The 20,168-nt window shown below is 38.9% G+C and overlaps 1 protein-coding gene across 2 annotated transcripts in view; it reads right to left on the minus strand.

Annotated features, from left to right (window-relative positions):
* Positions 1–91: 91 nt before the first annotated feature.
* Positions 92–20,168, minus strand: part of RALGAPB (Ral GTPase activating protein non-catalytic subunit beta) — a 77,496-nt gene continuing 57,419 nt past the window's right edge. The window contains exons 20-29 of one of the 2 annotated variants that reach the window (XM_007447709.1): positions 19,918–20,070; positions 17,368–17,577; positions 12,408–12,566; positions 10,635–10,800; positions 7,605–7,727; positions 6,215–6,351; positions 4,403–4,511; positions 3,548–3,626; positions 1,248–1,396; positions 92–410 (exon numbers count right to left, since the gene is read on the minus strand). In XM_007447709.1, coding sequence (XP_007447771.1) covers positions 217–410; positions 1,248–1,396; positions 3,548–3,626; positions 4,403–4,511; positions 6,215–6,351; positions 7,605–7,727; positions 10,635–10,800; positions 12,408–12,566; positions 17,368–17,577; positions 19,918–20,070 — 1,479 coding nt within the window. In that variant the 3' untranslated portion in view covers positions 92–216. The remainder of the gene's footprint in view (positions 411–1,247; positions 1,397–3,547; positions 3,627–4,402; positions 4,512–6,214; positions 6,352–7,604; positions 7,728–10,634; positions 10,801–12,407; positions 12,567–17,367; positions 17,578–19,917; positions 20,071–20,168) is intronic. The other variant, XM_007447710.1, reaches the window with a different exon arrangement.

Genomic DNA, 20,168 nt, shown 5'->3' on the forward strand with positions numbered 1-20,168 from the left:
AGCAGGAATATGATTGTGTCTGGGAGCCCATTTCACTAAAAAGCCGAAAAGGTCTTCTCTCGATGGGTTTATAATGTGTCTCTTCTATTCTGGTGATTAAACAGTAAGCTCTTGGGGAGTGATTTGTTTTATTGTTACAGTGATCACCTATCAAATTGTTTTGCTTTGATATTATAGCTCCAAACTAGAGTTCAATAGTCCTAGACTGACAGTGGTCTAAGAACTACAGTTCTTGAGTCCAACCTCTTGAAAAAGTGAAGTATAAAACTCTGGCTCCAACTGCTTGTTCCGGTACTTGTTGACAATGTCGGTGATCTTCTGTTTCCGGCGGACATGTGGTGGACTGTAGGAGTCACTTTCCAGTCTCTTTCTTCTACAAATGTTAATTACAGTCTGCCTCACCAGAAAACCTTGAAAACAGAGGGTTTTAGTCAGCTAGGTGAACTATCAGTATCCAAGTGAACTATTCTCTGCAAACTCAAACTACTGCATTCCATTTGCAAAACTCCTTGTCCCCAGAGAGACAGAGCTCTACTAAGATAAAACTGTCAGAAGAAACACACAATGACATGGAAAAACAAAATCAAAATCTAGCCTGACAACCCATTTCCTGCCCTGGAGTGTAAGCAACTATGCTCGTTTTCCAGTACTGGAAGTTTGTGAATTATAGTTGTGCTCATACCTAGCAGATTAAGCACACTTCAAAACAGAACCAAACATGCTTCCTTTTAACAAGAGCCACAGGATTTTCCACATGTGGGACCTACTAAGTAATATCATCATTTCCTTATTTAATTCTTCTTTTTGGTTCATGAAAATGTTAAAAAAAAAAATTCAATGGGACTTCCCTGGTGGCGCAGTGGTTAAGAATCCGCCTGCCAATGCAGGGGACACGAGTCTGATCCCTGGTCCGGGAAGCTCCCACATGCCGCAGAGCAACTAACCCGGTGCGCCACAACTACTGAGCCTGTGCTCTAGAGCCCGTGAGCCACAACTACTGAGCCCGTGTGCCACAACTACTGAAGCCCGCGAGCCTATAGCCTGTGCTCCGCAACAACAGAAGCCACCGCAGTGAGAAGCCCACTCACCGCAGTGAAGAGTGGCCCCTGCTTGCTGCAACTAGAGAAAGCCCACACACAGCAACGAAGACCCAACACAGCCAAAAATAAATAAACAAATAAATAAATTTATTTAAAACAAAAGAAATGAAAAGAAAATTCAATCCTTCAGCCACATATGAAGCTTACCAAGTGCTCGCCTACTGACAATCATCCCATCCACAAGAGGGATGACCATGTTAAATTTTCCAGTGGCTCCTTGAATTTTAATCCGGAATAATCCAGTGTTTAAAGGGTGGATGAAGATGACAGGAACTTCTTTTTCAAGAGCAGTAGATCTTAAGAAAAGATAAAACTCTTTTTACCCCAGACATTCAAAAGTGAAGCTCCCCACATCAACACCTGACCCTAATTACCCATCAATGGGGTTGGCCTTTTGAAGCTGACCAAAAAAGGGGCTAAAAATTGTGCTTAGAAAACCACTGGGGACATGGGGTAGAAGGAAAGGCCAGAAAAATGTATGGTGGGGAACCATCAATAGCAACCAGCCATTTTTTTACTTTTACTTAGTTCCTCCTTCTTGTAGGGAACAAAAGTGGGGCTGGCCAGAGGGCAGGGAATTCCACCACAGTGAATGCTGGCACCTCAGAGCAGAAGTGGAAATACAGTTTAGGCTCACTATGGGAATCCCTGATATGATTTTTTTTTTTAGGGGCTGGGGAAAGAGGTCGGGAGGACCTTAGTCTGGGTCAGTTGCAAGTGTCCTCTTCAGCAGAGGTGATAAATGGCTGAATCTTAGCACAGTCAAAGCCCCCAAAGCCTCTGAACAGGTAACACAGCTGCCAAGGTCAGCAACCGTACCTTTAGAAGACTGAATTACACATCATGTGTCAGGGCTATGCCAATGCATCTAGAGGTACCCATGTTACTCTTCGATGCTATAGGCCAGGGTTTTGGTTTGCTTTTGTTTTGCAACACAATGAGCTTTCTTTCTAAAGTGATTTTGGCCAAAGGGACAGTGAGTCAATTTTTTAAGACATTTAATAAAAATCAATCCTATACTAATTCTGTCCCCAAGACAAATTCTAAACTTTGCTAAACTACTAGTAAAAGACAAATTTTACAGTCTAATCATATTAGAACTTTTGACCTAAAAAGATTAAAACAACAACAAACAGTACAAGACACTTAAAAGTTCTCTTCCAAACTAGGTCTAGAAAAGTACGCCTCATGAAAAATCTATCCTGGTCTCTTCAGCAAGTCAGTGTCATGGACAAAGAAAAGAAAAAACAGGACTATTCTGTATTGAGAGACTGAAAGAATTAACACCAGATGGATGAAATGGATGCTGGTTTAAACAAACCAGCTATAAAGACTATTTTAGGGAAAATGGAGAAATCTGAATGTGAGCTGGCTACTAGATGAAATTTAAGGAATTGCTGCTAACTTTATTACTGTGATAATGTTATCTTTATCTATTTGAAAAGTGTTCTTAATCTTCAGAGGTGCATATTTAGAATGTTAGGAAATCTGTAATTTGCTTTAAAATACTTCAGCATAAAAAACATGGGGACTTCCCTGGCAGTCCAGTGGTTAAGACTCTGTGCTTCCACTGCAGGGAGCACGGGTTCCGATCCCTGGTCGGGGAACTGTCAATAAGATCCCGCATGCCACGCGGTGTGGCCAAAAAAAACCCAAAACAAACATGGAAGTTTTAAGAATGACTTGCCCTATTCTAGAAATTTAATGCGATAATGTTAAAATAAACCACCTTTACTGACTTGGTTTCTACAACAGTAATCCAAATTCATCTTACCTGCAGTACAAACCAGATCATGGAAACAGAAGGAACTTTTTACTCAAAGTTAAAATAGCAAGTTTAGCTTGATATAAATTATTTGTTTAAACCAAAGACAAGCAAGCAAAAAGCTTTGAAATGATAAAGGCTGCACAGATACATTCTTATTATTCTTAGAATCATATTATTCTGTTTTTATGCTTTTTGTGCATGAAAAGCTAAAATAAAAATCTTAATATTATAATAAAGTTAGTATTATGTTTTACTTAGAAATATTTTTCCATTAAATAGCTCCTATGTGATGAGGATATTTTAACTGCTATCTATCCAGAATGTTTTGACTAATTTAATTCCATTATTTCTATCTAATATTGCTACTCTATTATCAGCCTTCATTAATACTTAATTGCCTCCACTTCTCCATCTTTCTTTTTTGCCTCAGATAAATTTAAACAGCAATTAATTATGCCATTTAAAAATCCTTGCTAATTTGATCACCTTGTGCATTAATCTACAAATTTCTCTCTTTGATTCTTTTCCCCTAATTATGTTTACTTCTTACTGCCTTCATTCCTTTTGTTTCATTAAAGTCCTTATCTCTTAATGAAACTGCAATAAACATACTGTAAAAAATAGGTTTCTCTATGCTTAAACACAATGCTGATAAACTTCATGCAAGTAAAGAGCGTACCTCAGAGAAGTGCTACTATTTGCAGTAGTTTCCACACCAGTACTGATTTCTGTCATCAGGTCTGAGAGGGGAAAGTTTTCTGGAAGAAAATCATAGCATTACAATTAATATCTCCCTCCTAGGAAACCTATTTTCCTAATCTCTTCACATAGCAGGCAACATATATATGGACTGCACTATCCTAAAATATATAATCCTAACTATTCTTCACAAATTAAAAAAAAAAAATTCTGCCTTAAGACGTATTTTAGATAAGTTCATCTAAAGCAGAGAGTTTTTACAGAACATAATCTATAGTTTTGGAGGGCTTGGAAATAGCTTTAGAAGTTCTGGAAAGCAACTATCACACTTTCTTATAAACTCTGAGCTGGATGAGATTCTAGGATAAATACACATTTCTAACGTTCTTATGCAGCTTACATAAAAATCATGAGAAACATATCCATAGCAGAATCCCTAAGGACAAATTAATCTTTACACTAAAGTAAGACAGTAGGGTCTGTGAAAAGAGGGTGAGGGAGGTGTTCCCCCTTCTCCTTTCCAGAGGTTCTGGGGTAACTGGGGGCTACATGCAGTGGGACCAAGTGGCCACAAACAAGTAACTGTCATACCAAGGAGAGATAAAGGCTTTTTGTAACCATGGGTCTCATCAAATCTTCACAACTATGAAATAAGTGCTGGATCACTCATTTAACAGATGAGTGACCTAAGGCTTAATGAAATCCAGGCTTGCTGAACTCCAGTCCTAGCTCTTGGCCACCATATAGGGCCTATGCTGCCACTCCCTTTAGACATTTAACAAGTCATCATCATCCTATTATAATCTTATTAATGGACAAAGTCCTTACACAGTACCTATATCATCATAGCGTTCCACCCAGACTACAGAAACTCTTGTCTCAGGTCCAAGCGGAGGCACAGGGCGCCCCTGAGGCAGCTTCTTCATTCTGGAACTGGGACTGAGCTGTATGAGGCGGAGAAAAGCAGAAGAGGGGAAGAAAAAGAAACAAACAAATAAAAAACACTGGCTTAACAAAACTACAACCACACATTCATCAAGCTACCCAGTGAAATAAGGATCACGTCACGGGAAGTCACTTCTGGAAAAAAGTATAAAATACATTTGCAAAAAAGCCCTTCTTTGGCTCCTCTGTTTATCAAGTGTCAAACTAGAACAAGGAAATGAAGGTCTAGAAACTTCAAATGAAAAAAAGATAAGGAACAGTAAACAATTATAGTTATAAAAATAAAATTTGATGCAATGCCTTAATGAGTGCTTAAAAAGGATCTGAGTCTATCTCTACGGTCAGAAAGCAGTACGATTTTTCCATCATAGCAACATCACTGATTTGCCTGGGGATCCTTTCAGTGTCGAATTCTTGTCAACAGCTTTTCCTGTATCTACTGATATAATGATATGATTTTTCTTTCCTTAAGTTTGTTAGTAGTCTGCAAAGTATGTGGTAAATGAAAACATGGTGCTTTAAGAGTTGTCATTCTTTGGATTTTAAGAAATAACCAAGCTTTATGCGTTTTATTTCTTTTTCTTACTTCCCTGCATAAAACCTCTACTATCTTGTGAATAGAAGCAGTGAGAGCAAACATCCTTGCCTCCATCTGGGGGGAAAGCTTTCAGAATAATGTGTAAGTATAATGTTAGCTGCAGGTTTCTAGCAGAGCTCTGTTTCCGGTTGAGGAAGTTCCCTTCTAATCGTAACCACGCTGGCGTTCAGAAAATGAGTAGCAATCCCTGACCATTAGATCTGACTAAAATTCTGCATTACCTGACCTGTTCTTCTCCAAACTGTATTCTGTAAAACCTTTTTAAAGGTAGCAACTCATGATTTTCAAAATCAGTCTACTTCAGAGAGTTTTATACAAGTTAACTTTTTGTCCTAAATCAATTTTAAAGGTGAACCTCTCCCATATTCTTTTAAGCAAATACTTACGTTAAAAATAATTTTAAGTGTAGAAAGAGCCAAATTAAATCCCCTTACAATGGAAGAAGGGCTTCAGGAAAGTTTACACTACACTTCTTTTGTCTTTTTTACTATTTGTTCTAAATCAATTTTCTTACACCTGTAAACTGATCCTGTACTCTTGTTATCACTTACTCAGTCACTTTCCAGTAAGGATTAAGACATAACATGAGGGGAGAACATAGATAAGACATAACATCTGATAAGGTAAGAAAACAGGATAAAAGTAAAATGCTGTCTTCTTGTAGTAGCTGCTGTGTTGCCTCACTCAATGCATTTATTCAAACACTGGGCGATTCTTCAAAATGCTGTCATCTGTATGTTGTCAGACTTAAGTTGAATTTTGCATGATTAATGCTATGAAATGTATAGTAACTGTTGTACCTTTAGTGGATATTTTAGGGACCAAGTAAAAACCTAGGCTTGAGATGGAAGGGGTGAAAGAACTGAGCACGGAACTGAAATGGCTAAATCAAGGAAAACAACAAAGGCTGAATTAGAATTAAATATTTGTTGCAAGCTGAAAAAAAGAAAAGCATAAGAATTTGATTAAAAAAATTAAGATACTAATGAATCAGTACTGCTATAATTACTCTCTGGGTTAAAGTTAAAAGCTTTTCAGGTGTGATTCTATAATTACTTCCATTTCACTACAAATTTTTGGAGGTTTATCAAAAAAGTGACTTACCCTCTGTGAGGAATTAAGATTGTCTGTGTGATTAGGGAAAAGCTCAAGTGTCAGGGATGGCTGTTTCAGAATTCCTGGCATAAGATCCATATTTGAGTCACTATCTTGGTCTGAGATGTTACTTTCCAATGAATCAGCTATAGCGTGAAGAAAAAAAATAATTATAATACCTACTACTTCCTTAGAGCAAACGTGTTTATTAAACTAGTTATGCTAACAGTCCAACCTAAGTCACTTAAGCAAAGCATTGCTTCTAGGGCAAAGGTTGGCAAAGTTTTTCTGCAAAGGATCAGGTAATAAATATTTCAGGTTTTGCTGGCTATACAGGTCTCTACTGCATATTCTTCTTTGTAGTTTATTTACAACCCTTTAAAACTGTAAATACCATTCTTAGTGTTCTGAATTTTGCCTGTGTGCCATAATTTGCTGGCTCTGGCTCTACTGAGTTGGTGCAAACAGGCTGGGCCAGAGACACCAGGCAGGGACTCAGTTCATAGAGGACAGATGGGGCCTGGCTTCTGGAATTCAGGTGGTAGATCACAGCCTTGACATGAAGGCAAACAGCTGCTAAGACACTGACCTAGAACGTGGAAGGCCCCTCCTGCCACGGACACAACTGGCCCCAGAGTAAGAGACAGAGAGGGGCCTAGAGTGCAAAATTAAGGGTCCAAATACAAAGGTTAGGAGGCTGCCTAGGTAGGCTAGGGTACACAAAAAGTCATTAGCCTAGAGATGAGATCATCAAAGTGTGATGTGCAGCATCCTATCCTATGGATGGTCTCAATGAAAAAGCTGAAGTTTTCCACCTACTGCTTGGTCAGGCACAAAGAAATGAGTTTAATTTGCAAGAAGCAAAGGTTCTAGGCAAAATAAGACTAAGAATTCAAACTGAGAAGTAATGATCACTCTTGATCCTTGAGAAGAACAGGCTTAATCACCACCTTTTCTAGGCTGAAGTTTCTCCTCCTCAGTGTTAGAAGATCAGCCAGATGCCATCATGAGAGCCTTCCAATTGCAGGATTCTCTGGGGTTCCATATAAAGGCTCTCACATGGAAACAGGGAAGCAGGTGAGAGCTTACTCATAATTAGAGAAAGAAATGAATAAACTGGAAAATAGGGCTTCTATGTATTAATCAGATTTTAAAAAGTTAAAAAATGGGCCAAAGTGGATCTCCTTTCTTTAAAAATTATTAGAGGGGCAGTCTTCTTGTTTTTAACTACTTTCCTTTAGTTAAGAGGGGATAACATCCTGTACCTCTGCATAATCTAAAAGCTATCATGCCTTCAAAGCTGAAGAATGTCTTAGATGACTTTAGAATCTCCCCCAATGCAATACTACTGCACAAACCAGTGAATACAAAAATAGTTCCATACAAAAAATGCCCTTACTTAAGGACTCCACAGAAGAAGGAACCACAAAAGCTATTTCTGTAAGGGCATCAGCATAATACAGCACCTTCTTCTGTCCGTTGAAAATGCTAGCCCCAGCATCTTCAGAGGAAATCACTTCATCTAGGAATGAGAAACACTACATTACTGCTCTAAAAAGTGGGGAAAACCAGCATCATCCTGCTTTCTGAAATTTTAACTGGTTAATAAAGTGATAATAAATAGAAGGTACATTTCCAACATGAACCAATTAATGTATAAGAAGAATAAACCATAAATGTTCATTAAATGTCTTTACACTAACTTTATTTTTTAAATTAGAAGTTGTATTTTTTAAAAATTTATTTTATTTATTCATGTTTGGCTGCATTGGGTCTTCGTTGCTGCGTGCGGGCTTCCTCTAGTTGCAAAGAGCGGGGGCTACTCTTCGTTGCAGTGCATGGGCTTCTCATTGTGGTGGCTTCCCTTTGTTGTGGAGCACAGGCTCTAGGCACACGGGCTTCAGGAGTTGTGGCACACGGGCTCAGCAGTTGTGGTGTGCAGGGTCTAGAGTGCAGGCTCAGTAGTTGTGGTACACATACACTAACTTTAAATCATAAAATCTTAATTTCATTCTTTCTGAAACTACTCTAAACCAGACCACTTCTGATTAGCAGGACCTTTAGCTCATCTGTATAAGGCGGATTTAGGCAACAGTCTTTTTAGAAGAGGTAACAGTAATCAAAAGGGAGAAGACTACCACAGTCCCTCTGAAGGGAAGGGGGACAGATGTCTGCGTGTGTGTACTCTTGCTTTCAAGGCATTTCCTGTCCCTGGTCTCTCTCTACTGCCCCTCAGCTTTTCTTCTGTTCCACTTTCCCCAGTGATCACTGATATAATATGAAAGGGTACAGGCTGTTTAGTAATAGTATCTGCTCTAAGCCAGCAAGATTGAATTAACAAGAGTAACACTCCTGAGAGCTAGTATAGTTTTCAATTAAAATGGACACAATGCCCTGCCAGTAATTCATAAAAGATCAACAACCTGACAAAAAACTGGGAAGAGGAAATGAACAAGTAGTTCTCAGGTAAGAAATAAAAATATGAGAAGATGCTGAAACTCAATCATAATTAAAAATAGAAAATTCCTCACCTAACAGACTGGAAGACACCTAAATTGGTGAGGATGTGGCAAACAGGAAGTTTAGACCAGAGGTTAGCAAACTTTTTCTGCAAAGGATCAGATAGTAAATAAGGCTTTGCAATGCCATATGGTCTCTGCCACGACTACTAGTGTCTGCCGTTGTAGCATGAAAGCAGTCAGATAATACATAAAGAAGCGTGGCTGAGATCCAATAAAACTTTATTTACAAAAACAGGCATGGGCTGTAGTTGCTGACTCCCGGTTTAGATGCTGGGCAGGCACTTGTGTCTACTTCAGTACACACTGTGGTTACTGCCCCAACATCCACTCCACCCTCCCCTCCTCTACCTTGTTTGTTTCTATCAGGATCATTCCATCTCTCTTGCCACAGCGACAGGCTCAGGGTGGTCCAATCACTGCGTATCTCAGGATTTGGGGAGAAAGGAGGTTCTGGGACTCAGCTAATCTCTCCTCTTCAGACTAGTGTGGTATGTGAATGTAAAGCCTAGAACTGCCTTATTTGCACTATGAGGAAAGCCAGGCTGGGACAAAGCCAACACATGGACAACAGAGCTAAAGAAAAACTGCAGAGAAATAGAACAGGACTGCTGATCAAATGGCAACAAAAAATGTACACTAATCTCTGGAATTTTCAGTTATATGAGGCAATAAATGACCTTCAAAATCTAAGCCAATTTGGGTCGGGTTTTCTGTTACCTGCAACCTTAAGCATCCAACTGATACATTTATCAAACTAAAAAATGTGCAAATCCTTTATCAATTCTACTTATGAGAACTTAGTCTATAAATACACTCAAGCACATATTAAAGGTTACGTAGCAATTAAAATTAGAGCATATCCTCAAATACTTTGATTCAACCTTGGTTGAAAGTAGAAAAAATTACAAGTCACAAGTCACAATGATATTCAGTGGGAAACCCTGAGAGAGTATAATCTTGTTGATGGAAAAACTCTGCTAATTCAAAGCACTGGACACAGGCATTACCCGCTTGAGAGAGGTATTATTAACTTTCCGGTGATTTCAAGAGCTCCCAGAACAAAACGCACTAGCCAGGTGGTACAAAGGCCTTAAGTGTAAACTTATACTTGCTCTGGTACTTGTTATCCTGATTACAGTTCCTCAGGAGGATTTGCAGAGATGGGCATGAATCTCTCAGAGACAGTCAGCTGCTTACTACAAAGATTTTTATATAATATCCCAAGAATGTAACTTAAATGACAGCCACAAAGTCTAAAAAACACATCTGTTAATAGAAAACTATATTTATTAGACAAAATACACTTGTTAGGAAACTGTACTGTTTGCTATAATCTAAATTTATTATAATATTGTTATAGAAAATGGAATTTGTTCACTCACACTACAAAAAAAGGAACTTATTAACCTTGTGATAATTATGCCATTAATTTTATATTAATTAACTCTGTCATTATATATGTATATAACATATACATTCATTTATATATACATATACATAAGTATTCCCCATATTAACAGAAAATGTCTGGAAGACTATACAATTATTAAGTAACCTCCTGTGAGGATTAGAGGAAAGAGACTTTTCCATTCTATACCTCTGCTTGTTTTTTTTTTGCGCTACGCGGGCCTCTCACTGCTGTGGCCTCTCCCGTTGTGGAGCATAGGCTCCGGACGCGCAGGCTCAGCGGCCATGGCTCACGGGCCCAGCCGCCCCGCGGCATGTGGGATCTTCCCAGACTGGGGCACGAACCCGTGTCCCCTGCATCGGCAGGCGGACCCTCAACCACTGCACCACCAGGGAAGCCCTCTGCTTGTTTTTTTTTAATAAGACTACAAACTAATAGTAAAGGGGGAAAAGCCAAGAGTAGCAAAACAAGAAAAAACAAATGAACATATGAGTTTTACCTTGTTCGGGTCCTTCACCATCATCGCAACTGTTAATAGACCAACTGGTGGAAACATGCCCAGTCCAGCCAGGGTGTCTGCCCACATCTACCGCCCAGCCAAGGGAGAGCAAAAATTCTAGGAAATGTGGCTGAACATTTCTGGAAGACTCCACATTCTTTAAAATCTGAAATATATACCAATCATCAGATATAATGAAGGAAACAAAAGGGCGTATCAAAATAAGCTTCATAAAAATCGATTCACTTTGAAGTGTTAGATAAATCAAGCCCAAGCTTAGAATAAACTGGGGACTATATATATCACTGTAGTTAAAAATGCATGCTTCCAAGTTAGATAGATTTGGGTTCAAATCCTGGCTGTGCCTTGGGCAAGTTTCTTAACCCCACTGCTTCAGTTTCTTCATCTATAAAGTGAGTAATAATGATGGTTGTGAAGATTAGGTGAGATAAGAAATACAAGAAAACCCTTTAGCTCCCTCCCTAGAAAAATAATTATTGAGCTAGACATGTTTACTAAAAGTAAACAAAAAACACTAAGTCCCCGCCTTCACAGAGTCTGATTAGTGAAAAACATTACATAGGTGATTATTTACTTACAAATCTTGACAAATGCTATAAAAAGTATAAACCTATTACAAATTCAATAATTAATGAGTGGGAAAACATCCTTCTCTTAGTCCAAAGAAGAGAATGCAACCATTCCAGAAAAAAATGAAGTGACCAGAAGGGTCTCTCCTCTTCACCAAGTACCAAACTTAATTCCTGGGCCTCAGAAAGAAAAGTCCCTTGTTCTAAAACAGTGGTTCTCATGGGGGTGACTTTGCTCTCCAGGGGACATTTGGCAATGTCTGGAGACATTTTTGATATCACAACTGGTGGGGTACTGCTGGGACCTAGTGAGTAGAGGCCAAAGATGCTATATGTCCTATTCTATAGAACAGCTCCCATAACAAGGAATTATCCGGCCCGAAATAACAACAGTGCTTCTGTTGAAAACCTAATGCTAGAGGAAGAAAAAGGAGAAATCCTCTACAAATTAAAAATGAGATGGGGAGAGGGGTAGTGTATCAACATCACCTGGGGAATCTCTTAAAACATAAGATTCTCTTAGCTTACTCCAGAACTTCTTTATCAGATCAGCAGAGATAAGATCCTGGAATTACTACTTTTAAAACCTCTCCCAAGTAACTTTTGATGCAGCCAGTCCACAGATCACTGATGTAGTTCATACAATGTTAATCTATGGCAAGATCATCTGGAGGCCTAATGAAGTCAAAATATGTGGTGTGTTACGTCAAATACTTCTCAATCCACTGGGCATCGTTGCCAGGCCATTATCTCTTAAACATATCATCTCTTAAACACATCATCTCCTTAGAAGTGTACCTGTTTAGTTCACCCATATCCCTTCATATTCTTCTAAGTGCCAGGAAACTGATTTGACAGCCAGTTCTCGTTTTCTTCCAATTAAAATTTTTTTTCAGAAGTGAAACTTTTAAATAAACAACTTGAAAATTTAGTCAAGATGTAATAAGTAAGTCAAATTCAACTTGCAGGCCACTGGCTGGCAGCTGGAAATTAATCTAAATCTTCCCTGTGGCTAGGGAAGGCAGGTCTCAGCCATTCTAAAGGAGGCCTCAGAGAATCTTATTGTTTTCTAGTCACACTCAGTCCCTAGAAAGCTAAGGAAACTCAACCGGTGTAAGAATTACCTCAAGGGTTTATAAAATTTACAGCATAAAAATTTACCCCCCAAATCCAGAAATCTTACCTCCTGGTTTGTTTTCTGACCTGGCTTCATATAGAAAATAAAAACTGTGTCGAAGGGACGACATGGCAAGAGGTCCAGATACCCAATGTCATCAAAGAATCCAGGTATCCTGGAGTCAAGTGCAATAAGGTGAGGAGGTAGACGACTATTTGCAGGTTCCTATCGCCAAAGGAAGAAAGGAGAAATTATTATCTCTCTTCATCATTCTAATTATGAAAGCAATACTTGCTCACGGTTAAACATTAAGTAAAAAAAAAAAAATTATAAAGTGGCAGCAATAAGCACAACCATAATCCCAAACTACAGAAACTATTTAACATGCTTGTGTCCTTCCTTCCAGTTCTCTTATTTGCCTTTTTCTGTTGAAAGACAGTTGAAATCTTAATATGTATATAATTTAAAATCCTATTTTCTCTATAAAATATCAAGCTTTCTAGCAAAAAATTTTATATGTATTTTATTCTTATTCATTGCTGGTCTTAATGCAAAATGGTACAGCCATGCCGGGAGGCAATTTGGCAGTTTCTTGCAGAGCTAAACATAGTCTTACCATACAGTGAAGCAATTACATAACTTGGTATTTTCCCATATGAATTAAAAACATGTGTACAAGCAGCTTTATTCATAATGGCCAAAACTTGCAAGCAACCAAGGTGTCTTTCTGTAGGTGAATGGATAAGTAGACTGTGATACATCCACACAATGGAATATTATTCAGTAATAAAAAGAAATGTGCTATCAAGTCACAAAAAGACATGGAGGAAACTTAAATGCAAATCGCTAAGTGAAAGAAGCCAATCTGAAGAGGCTACATACTATATGATTCCAACTATATGACATTCTGGAAAAGGCAAAACTGTAGAGACAGTAAAAAATCAGGGGTTGGGTGGGGGAAAGAGGAGGAAGTATGACTAAGAAGACTACACTGGATTTTTAGGGCAGTGAAACTATTTTGTATAATGCTATAAAGATGGACACACGTTATTACGCATTTGTCAAAACCCACAGAATTGTACAACACAGAGTGAACTCTAAGGTAAACTATGGACTTCAGTTAATAATCCATCCCATACTGGTTCATCACTTGCTACAGATGTGTCACAACAATGCAAGATGTTACAATATGAGAAACTATGTGTGTGGAGGAAGAGAGGTTATATGGGAAGTCTCTCTACTTTCTACTCAATTGTTCTGCAAACCTAAAACTGCTTTAAAAAATAGTCTATTAATTTTTTAAGGCATTTTTTGTTTTGTTTCCCCCCATCCTTTATCTTCTTTGAGATCCTGATCTTGCCCAGCAGGTTGGGCCATCCATGATATTTTTCAGGAAAGCATCCCCCAGAGATGGCAAGGATTACACTCTTCTACAATAGCAAGGATCGTGAGCCTGGTCTTCTAGTCCATTATATAACATTCCTAAGGTTGAGGCAATACCCTATCATCAAAAACATTACTATTTTTGCAGTCAAACAGAAGAGTATTCACACTATGAAATAAGTAAGACTACAAATAGCCTCGCATCAATTCAGGTCAGATTTTTCCACTAAATGAATTTTATACAAACATACAAAAGAACTTCTAGCTTTCATTTTTCACTTTGAAATCATGGATAAGGAACTACAGACCTGCAGCATGCTATGATACACCTTATAAGACAAAGGCTCCTCACTCTTTCTTTTTTAAATAAGCTATCTCATCAGCTTGTTCTTCTGGATGATCTTCTGATTCAGGAACATAACATGCATATATTTTATATCTCTTAACTCTTAATAACTTTAAAGTTTTTCCCTCTAGGTCTGTGTTTTAATACATTTTCTTAGAATAACTTTTGTCAATATCACAGTTGTAACTGAGGTATTTTGGTATCATATTTGTAACTGCATATTAGAGCCACAGTCATTAATATCTGTACTTGGTGTGTAGTGATCTTAATTCTCATTTACTTTAAACATTCTATTGATTCTCTTATGGCTGTCTAATTAGAAATCATATTACCTGGGAACTGTCTCTTCCTTTCCAATGTTTTTCTTCCTCTTATTTAGTTTCTTTTAATATTTCACTGACTTTCCTGGTTTTGATACTATACTGTAGTTATGTAAGATGTTACCCATTGGGGGAACCTCCCTGCACACTTTAAAAAAACTTTGTTAATCTATAATTATTTAAAAATTAAAATAGGGACTTCCCTGGTGGTGCAGTGGTTAAGAATTCACCTGCATATGCAGGGGACACGGGTTCAATCCCTGGTCCGGGAAGACCACACATACCACGGAGCAACTAAGCCCACTCGCTGCAACTACCGAAGCCTGCATGCTCTAGGGCCCGCATGCCACAACTACTGAGCCCACGTACTGCAACAACTGAAGTCCACGCGCCTAGAGCCCGTGCTCCGCAACAAAGAAGCCACCACAATGAGAAACCCGCGCACCTCATTGAAGAGTAGCTCTCGCTCACCACAACTAGAGAAAGCCCACGTGCAGCAATGAAGACCCAACACAGCCAAAAAAAAATTTTTTTTAATTAAAAATAAAATTAAAATAACTTTTCATTAACTAAAAAACTCTCAGTGTTAAACAGTGGCCAAGGTAGATATCCTTTACCTCTGATTTTTAACAAAGGGTGGTTCTAGTTTCCTCATTCCCCATCTCGTTTCCTAAACAGGCTGCCATTTACTGAGATCTACATTACTGGCCCTGACTAAGTTTTTGGTTTTTTTGTTTATTCATTTAAAAAAAATCAGACTGAATATTATTCTACTGAATACTGACTGTTTTATTGACTGATCTGCTAAAATAGGATCAAATTATTTTCTTAATAACTTTACTAATATTTACCAATAACTGACTCTCCTTAAGTTCCTAGGATAAACCTTGCTTGGTTGTAGAAGTTAATTTGTTTAACATGCTGCTGAATTCGGTTTTACTAGCATTCTCCTTAACACTTTTGCACATATATTTATAAGTAAAGATTGGTTTATAGCTTTTTCATATGTGTGTGCTGTCCGGTTTAAGTTACTAGAGATAAGCTAAGATTCATAAAATAAACCAGTTTACTTTCTGACTTTTTCCTATGTTCTCTCTCTTTTTTTAAAAAAATATTTATTTGGCTGTGCTGGGTCTTAGTTGCAGCACGCGGGATCTTCATCGCAGCAATGCAGGCTCTTAGTTGCGGCATGTGGGCTCTTAGTTGTGGCATGTGGGATCTAATTCCTGGGATCGAACCTGGGCCCCCTGCATTGGGAGTGCGGAGTCTTAACCACTGGACCACCAGGGAAGTCCCTTTTTCCTACGTTCTGAACCAGGTGAGAAAGCATGAGAATTATCTCCTTGAAAGCTTAAAAATTTCAAGCAGAACAGATAACATGAAAGGAAAACTGCAATCTCAGAGACAGGGCTGTTAAGGCTCTTCTTGTCTCCCTTCAGTCCACAGAATGTAATATTTTCTTCTAGTATATTTTTATTTACTGCTTCTACTCTGTTCAATTTTCTCCACTAGGAATACCACTAATCATTTTTAGGTTGTATCTTTGTTCCTGGCCTTCCATATTTACCACTGTATTTCTCATTATTTTCCTCTTTCTATTGTTTTGTTCTGCATTTTAAGAGTTTTTTACTTTTTACTCTCCACCACTAACTTGATTTTCTACAACATAAAATATTTTTCATCTACATGCTGAAATCCAAACTCAGTCAGCAACTCCCCTCTGCTTTCCTTAGAAGTTAAATGGCCTTTAACCAAGTAGCTGTTGGCGAGCAAGGGCAGGGGGCAACTTGTGCAATAAGCAACTTCTTGTCTGGCAATCTTCAGTTGTGCTTTTCAAAACAAACAGGCCTTAGTACAAACTCTAAATCCACATTCAGGGAAGCCATTTCACATTTTTGAGGCCCTGTTTCCACATCTGTGAAACAGAGATACCATTACTTTCCTTGTAAAATTGTTTTAATGGAATTAAGAATAATGACATTATTTACCTTACAGGCTGGTTGACTTTGTACTACGTACTACATGAAGCACCTGACACGATCATAATGAGATGGATACCCTTATCACCCCTATTTTATTTATCTATTTATTTATTTATTTTTGGCTGCATTGGGTCTTTGTTGCTGTGCACGGGCTTTCTCTAGTTGCGGCGAGTGGGGGCTACTCTTTGTTGCAGTGCGCGGGCTTCTCATTGCAGTGGCTTCTCTTGTTGCGGAGCACGGGCTCTAGGTGCGCAGGCTTCAGTAGTTGTGGCTTGCAGGCTCAGTAGTTGCAGTGCACGAGCTCTAAAACGCAGGCTCAGTAGTTGTGGTGCAAGGGCTTAGTTGCTCTGTGGTATGTGGGATCCTCCCAGACCAGGGCTTGAACCAGTGTCCCCTGCATTGGCAGGAGGATTCTTAACCACTGCACCACCAGGGAAGCCCACCCCATTTTACAGATGAGGAACTAAGACTCAGAAAAGTTGGGCAACTTGCCCAAGATCACATAGCTGGCAAGTAGTGATGCCAGGACATAAACCTAGACAGTCTGATCTCAGGAACTGCACAACATAAGAAGTGCTTATACTTGTTCCTTTTTAAAAGTGGCATAAAAGAGCAGAGTAAATTGTAGCCCATACTTTCAGTAATAAAGTGTACTGGGGAAGAGTTTTAACATTCTTTTTTCTAATTATCTATAGATTTCATTAATATGTGTGATATGAGTCCTACATTACCTAGGAAAATTCAGAGGCGCATATATTATTACATTATAAGCAGTCCCCTCAGACAGAACTCTAAATATATTCATGGGAAAACTGTCTTGGAGCTCATATTATAACCTACAGCATCATGGAATTTCATTTCCTTGTATGAAGGGTAAGGTTTTAAACAGTTTTTGTTTTTAAAAATTCCTTCTATCTTCATAAAAATGCTTTAGCTATCAGCAGCTGAATGTTAATTTATGAATATATTTACTTATAAAAGTTTACAGAAATTACCTTCAGTGCTTCTAAGGACAAAAATCCAAAGTGTGAAAGGAAAAGGCGTGCTGTTTGGAATTCCTGGGCAGGAGGTGGGGGCTTACAATCTGTAATCGGATCAGGAAAACTTCTCTTCTGCAATTCCTCCTCACTTTGTTGTTCAAGGTGTATTTCATAAGCAATCTGCTGGGCCATGCCATTCCTTAATTTTTCATGTCTCTCTTCTAACTGAAATAAACCGAACATTTCATTTGTTTGGAATTCTCATAAAAGTAATAGAATTAATCAAGTTTTAAATGAAAATAAAGCTACAAGCAACAAAATAAATGAAGATAATTTTCAGTGATCAACACTGAGTTCCAATTCAGTACAACCAAGAGCATACAATCAAGCAAATACGTTACAAGGTTAAAACAAATACCCAAAACATGTCCCTACAACCTCAAAAATTGCTCCTTCATCTCCTCGCTGTAAGTGAAACCACTCTGTCTCTGATTCCCTTCACATTGGCAAGAAAGGGGGCAGAGTTGCTGCTCTCTGCCAGATCCCTGTCCATCTTCATCCTGCAGTGATCCCCTCATGTTTTGAAGTCCATAACCATAGCATTAGTTGCTATACTCTTGGAATTACCTCTGCTTCCCTTCTGATCCATCCTATTTAAAATTCCATCCTCTTTGGTGAACAGCCTGGCTTATATTCCTACAACCTCCTCAATCTTCACAACTCTTGCCATCCATGACACACTTTGTACCTCAGACGTGCTGTACTTTCAAGAGCTACAATCCTGAAATTCCTTTCCTACAGCTCACCCATACTCCTACTCCCCCTTTACTATCACTGAGAGGCAAACAACCCCTCCCCGTATTTCCCCAAGCCATTAGCATCCTTCTGGCTTCATCTACCTCCCAATCAAAACTAAATCCCCAAATCTGACATCTTACACCCTCTTCTAAGCATATAACATGACTGTGTTGTTCCTTATTCTTCCTTATTCACCCAGCCAATCTCCACACCATTCAAATTTTTTACTTATGCCTCTGGATACCAAGGACTTTTTTTTTTTTTTTGCGGTATGCGGGCCTCTCACTGCTGTGGCCTCTCCTGCTGCGGAGTGCAGGCTCCAAACGCACAGGCCCAGCGGCCACAGCTGATGGGCCCAGCCTCTCCGCACGAACCCGCGTCCCCTGCATTGGCAGGCAGACTCTCAACCACTGCGCCACCAGGGAAGCCATGGATACCAAGGACTTTTGAAGAAAGTCAGCAGAGTGCCTTACGTAACTTCACTACAGATGATGCTACTTAAACCTAGCTGGGCTGCCTGGCAATTTTAAGAATCATCTTTGCTTCCCTATTTCATTGCTAAGAACTAAGATTAAAATTTATGTAAGCTGCTTCAATTTTCCTCCTTTCCACCTCTAAATGTCTCTGAACCTTCGCTGACCCTCTCCTCTCCTGTCTTACCAGAAGTGTCCCTTTTCTAAACTCAGTCACAGGTTCTTGACCCTACTGCCTCCAGGGCTTTACTCTGTTACTTATCATTTCCCCAGCCCACCTTACAGTGTTGGCAGGTGCAGACCCTTTTCCACTGGCTCCTTCCACCTCTAATTCTTCTTGAATTAAAAAAAAAAGAAAGAAAAAGAAAAACTAGCCTTGCGTTTCCTTAGCTAAGGCTATTTCCTCACACTCTTTTTCACTCTGTACCCTTCCCTTTACTGCTAACAATAACAGTGTAGTTTATATTCACTGCCTTTTCCTCTCTAACCATTCATTCCCCAGACCCTTACACTCTAATGCTCCTCTGAAATTGCTCTCAAAGGTCACCAACATTTCATGACAAAATCCAGGGGCCTCTTGTTAGTGCTCCTTCTCCTTGATCTCTCTAGCATTGGAAACTGCAGGCAGCCTCCATTCCTGACCTTATATTCTCTCATGCCCTGACATACCTGTCTTCCATTTCTTAAAATTCTTCTCTCTTGACCTAAGCGACCAATTACTTAATCTAGTTAAGTATCTAAATTAATCTAAAACCAAATAAAATTTTCCCATTTTCCCAAACCTGTCCTCTTCCTAATGTCTATATTTCTATAAATGGCACTGTTATCTTTGTCACTCAAGCCTGAAATCTAAAGTTCTTTGGCTCTTTTCCTTCCCTCGTCAATCCAAGACTGTCTGGATCTACCTCTACAAGACATGCCATATATTTAAACTTCCGTTATCAATGAGGTAGTCCTTCCCATCCCCTGCCTAGATTGTCATAACTGTCTCTGAATTGGGCTCCCTTCTCCAAATATCCTCCACTAGGGTCTGATCATATCAGAACACTATTGAAACCACAGACCAGCCCAGGCAGCCCAGTGCCACCTCTCTATAAGATATGTCCAGTTTCTTTCAATCAACCACAATCTATATTTGTCTTACTACATGGTAACCTCCTGGATGACAAATACCCAGGTCATCTTATGAATCACCTCCAGGAATACCAAAGAAAGGCAGTGTCTTGACCACAGAAGTTGTTGAAGAATGTTCATAGTCATTCTCTTAACAACAGCTGATAATAATTTATCTTACTTCTTCAGTAACGATTTCATGCAAATCTGGAATGCTCAGATCTGCTTTCACAAAAGGAATCTTGTCCACCTCTTCAGGAAATGGTCGATGTTTCACAGTATATTTAAATCCAACATCATTTTTAGGAACTGGACGAGGTTCAGGCACAAAAAGCTGTTAAAATAAAACAAATAATATTATGTTTATTACATTTGGGTGCCATCTGAAATGACATGTATTTCCCTGGTCTCTTAGATGCCCGTGTTTCCCTA

The sequence above is a fragment of the Lipotes vexillifer genome, unplaced genomic scaffold (genome assembly GCF_000442215.2).
Source record: "Lipotes vexillifer unplaced genomic scaffold, Lipotes_vexillifer_v1.1 scaffold397, whole genome shotgun sequence".
NCBI classification, from domain to species: Eukaryota; Metazoa; Chordata; class Mammalia; order Artiodactyla; family Lipotidae; genus Lipotes; species Lipotes vexillifer.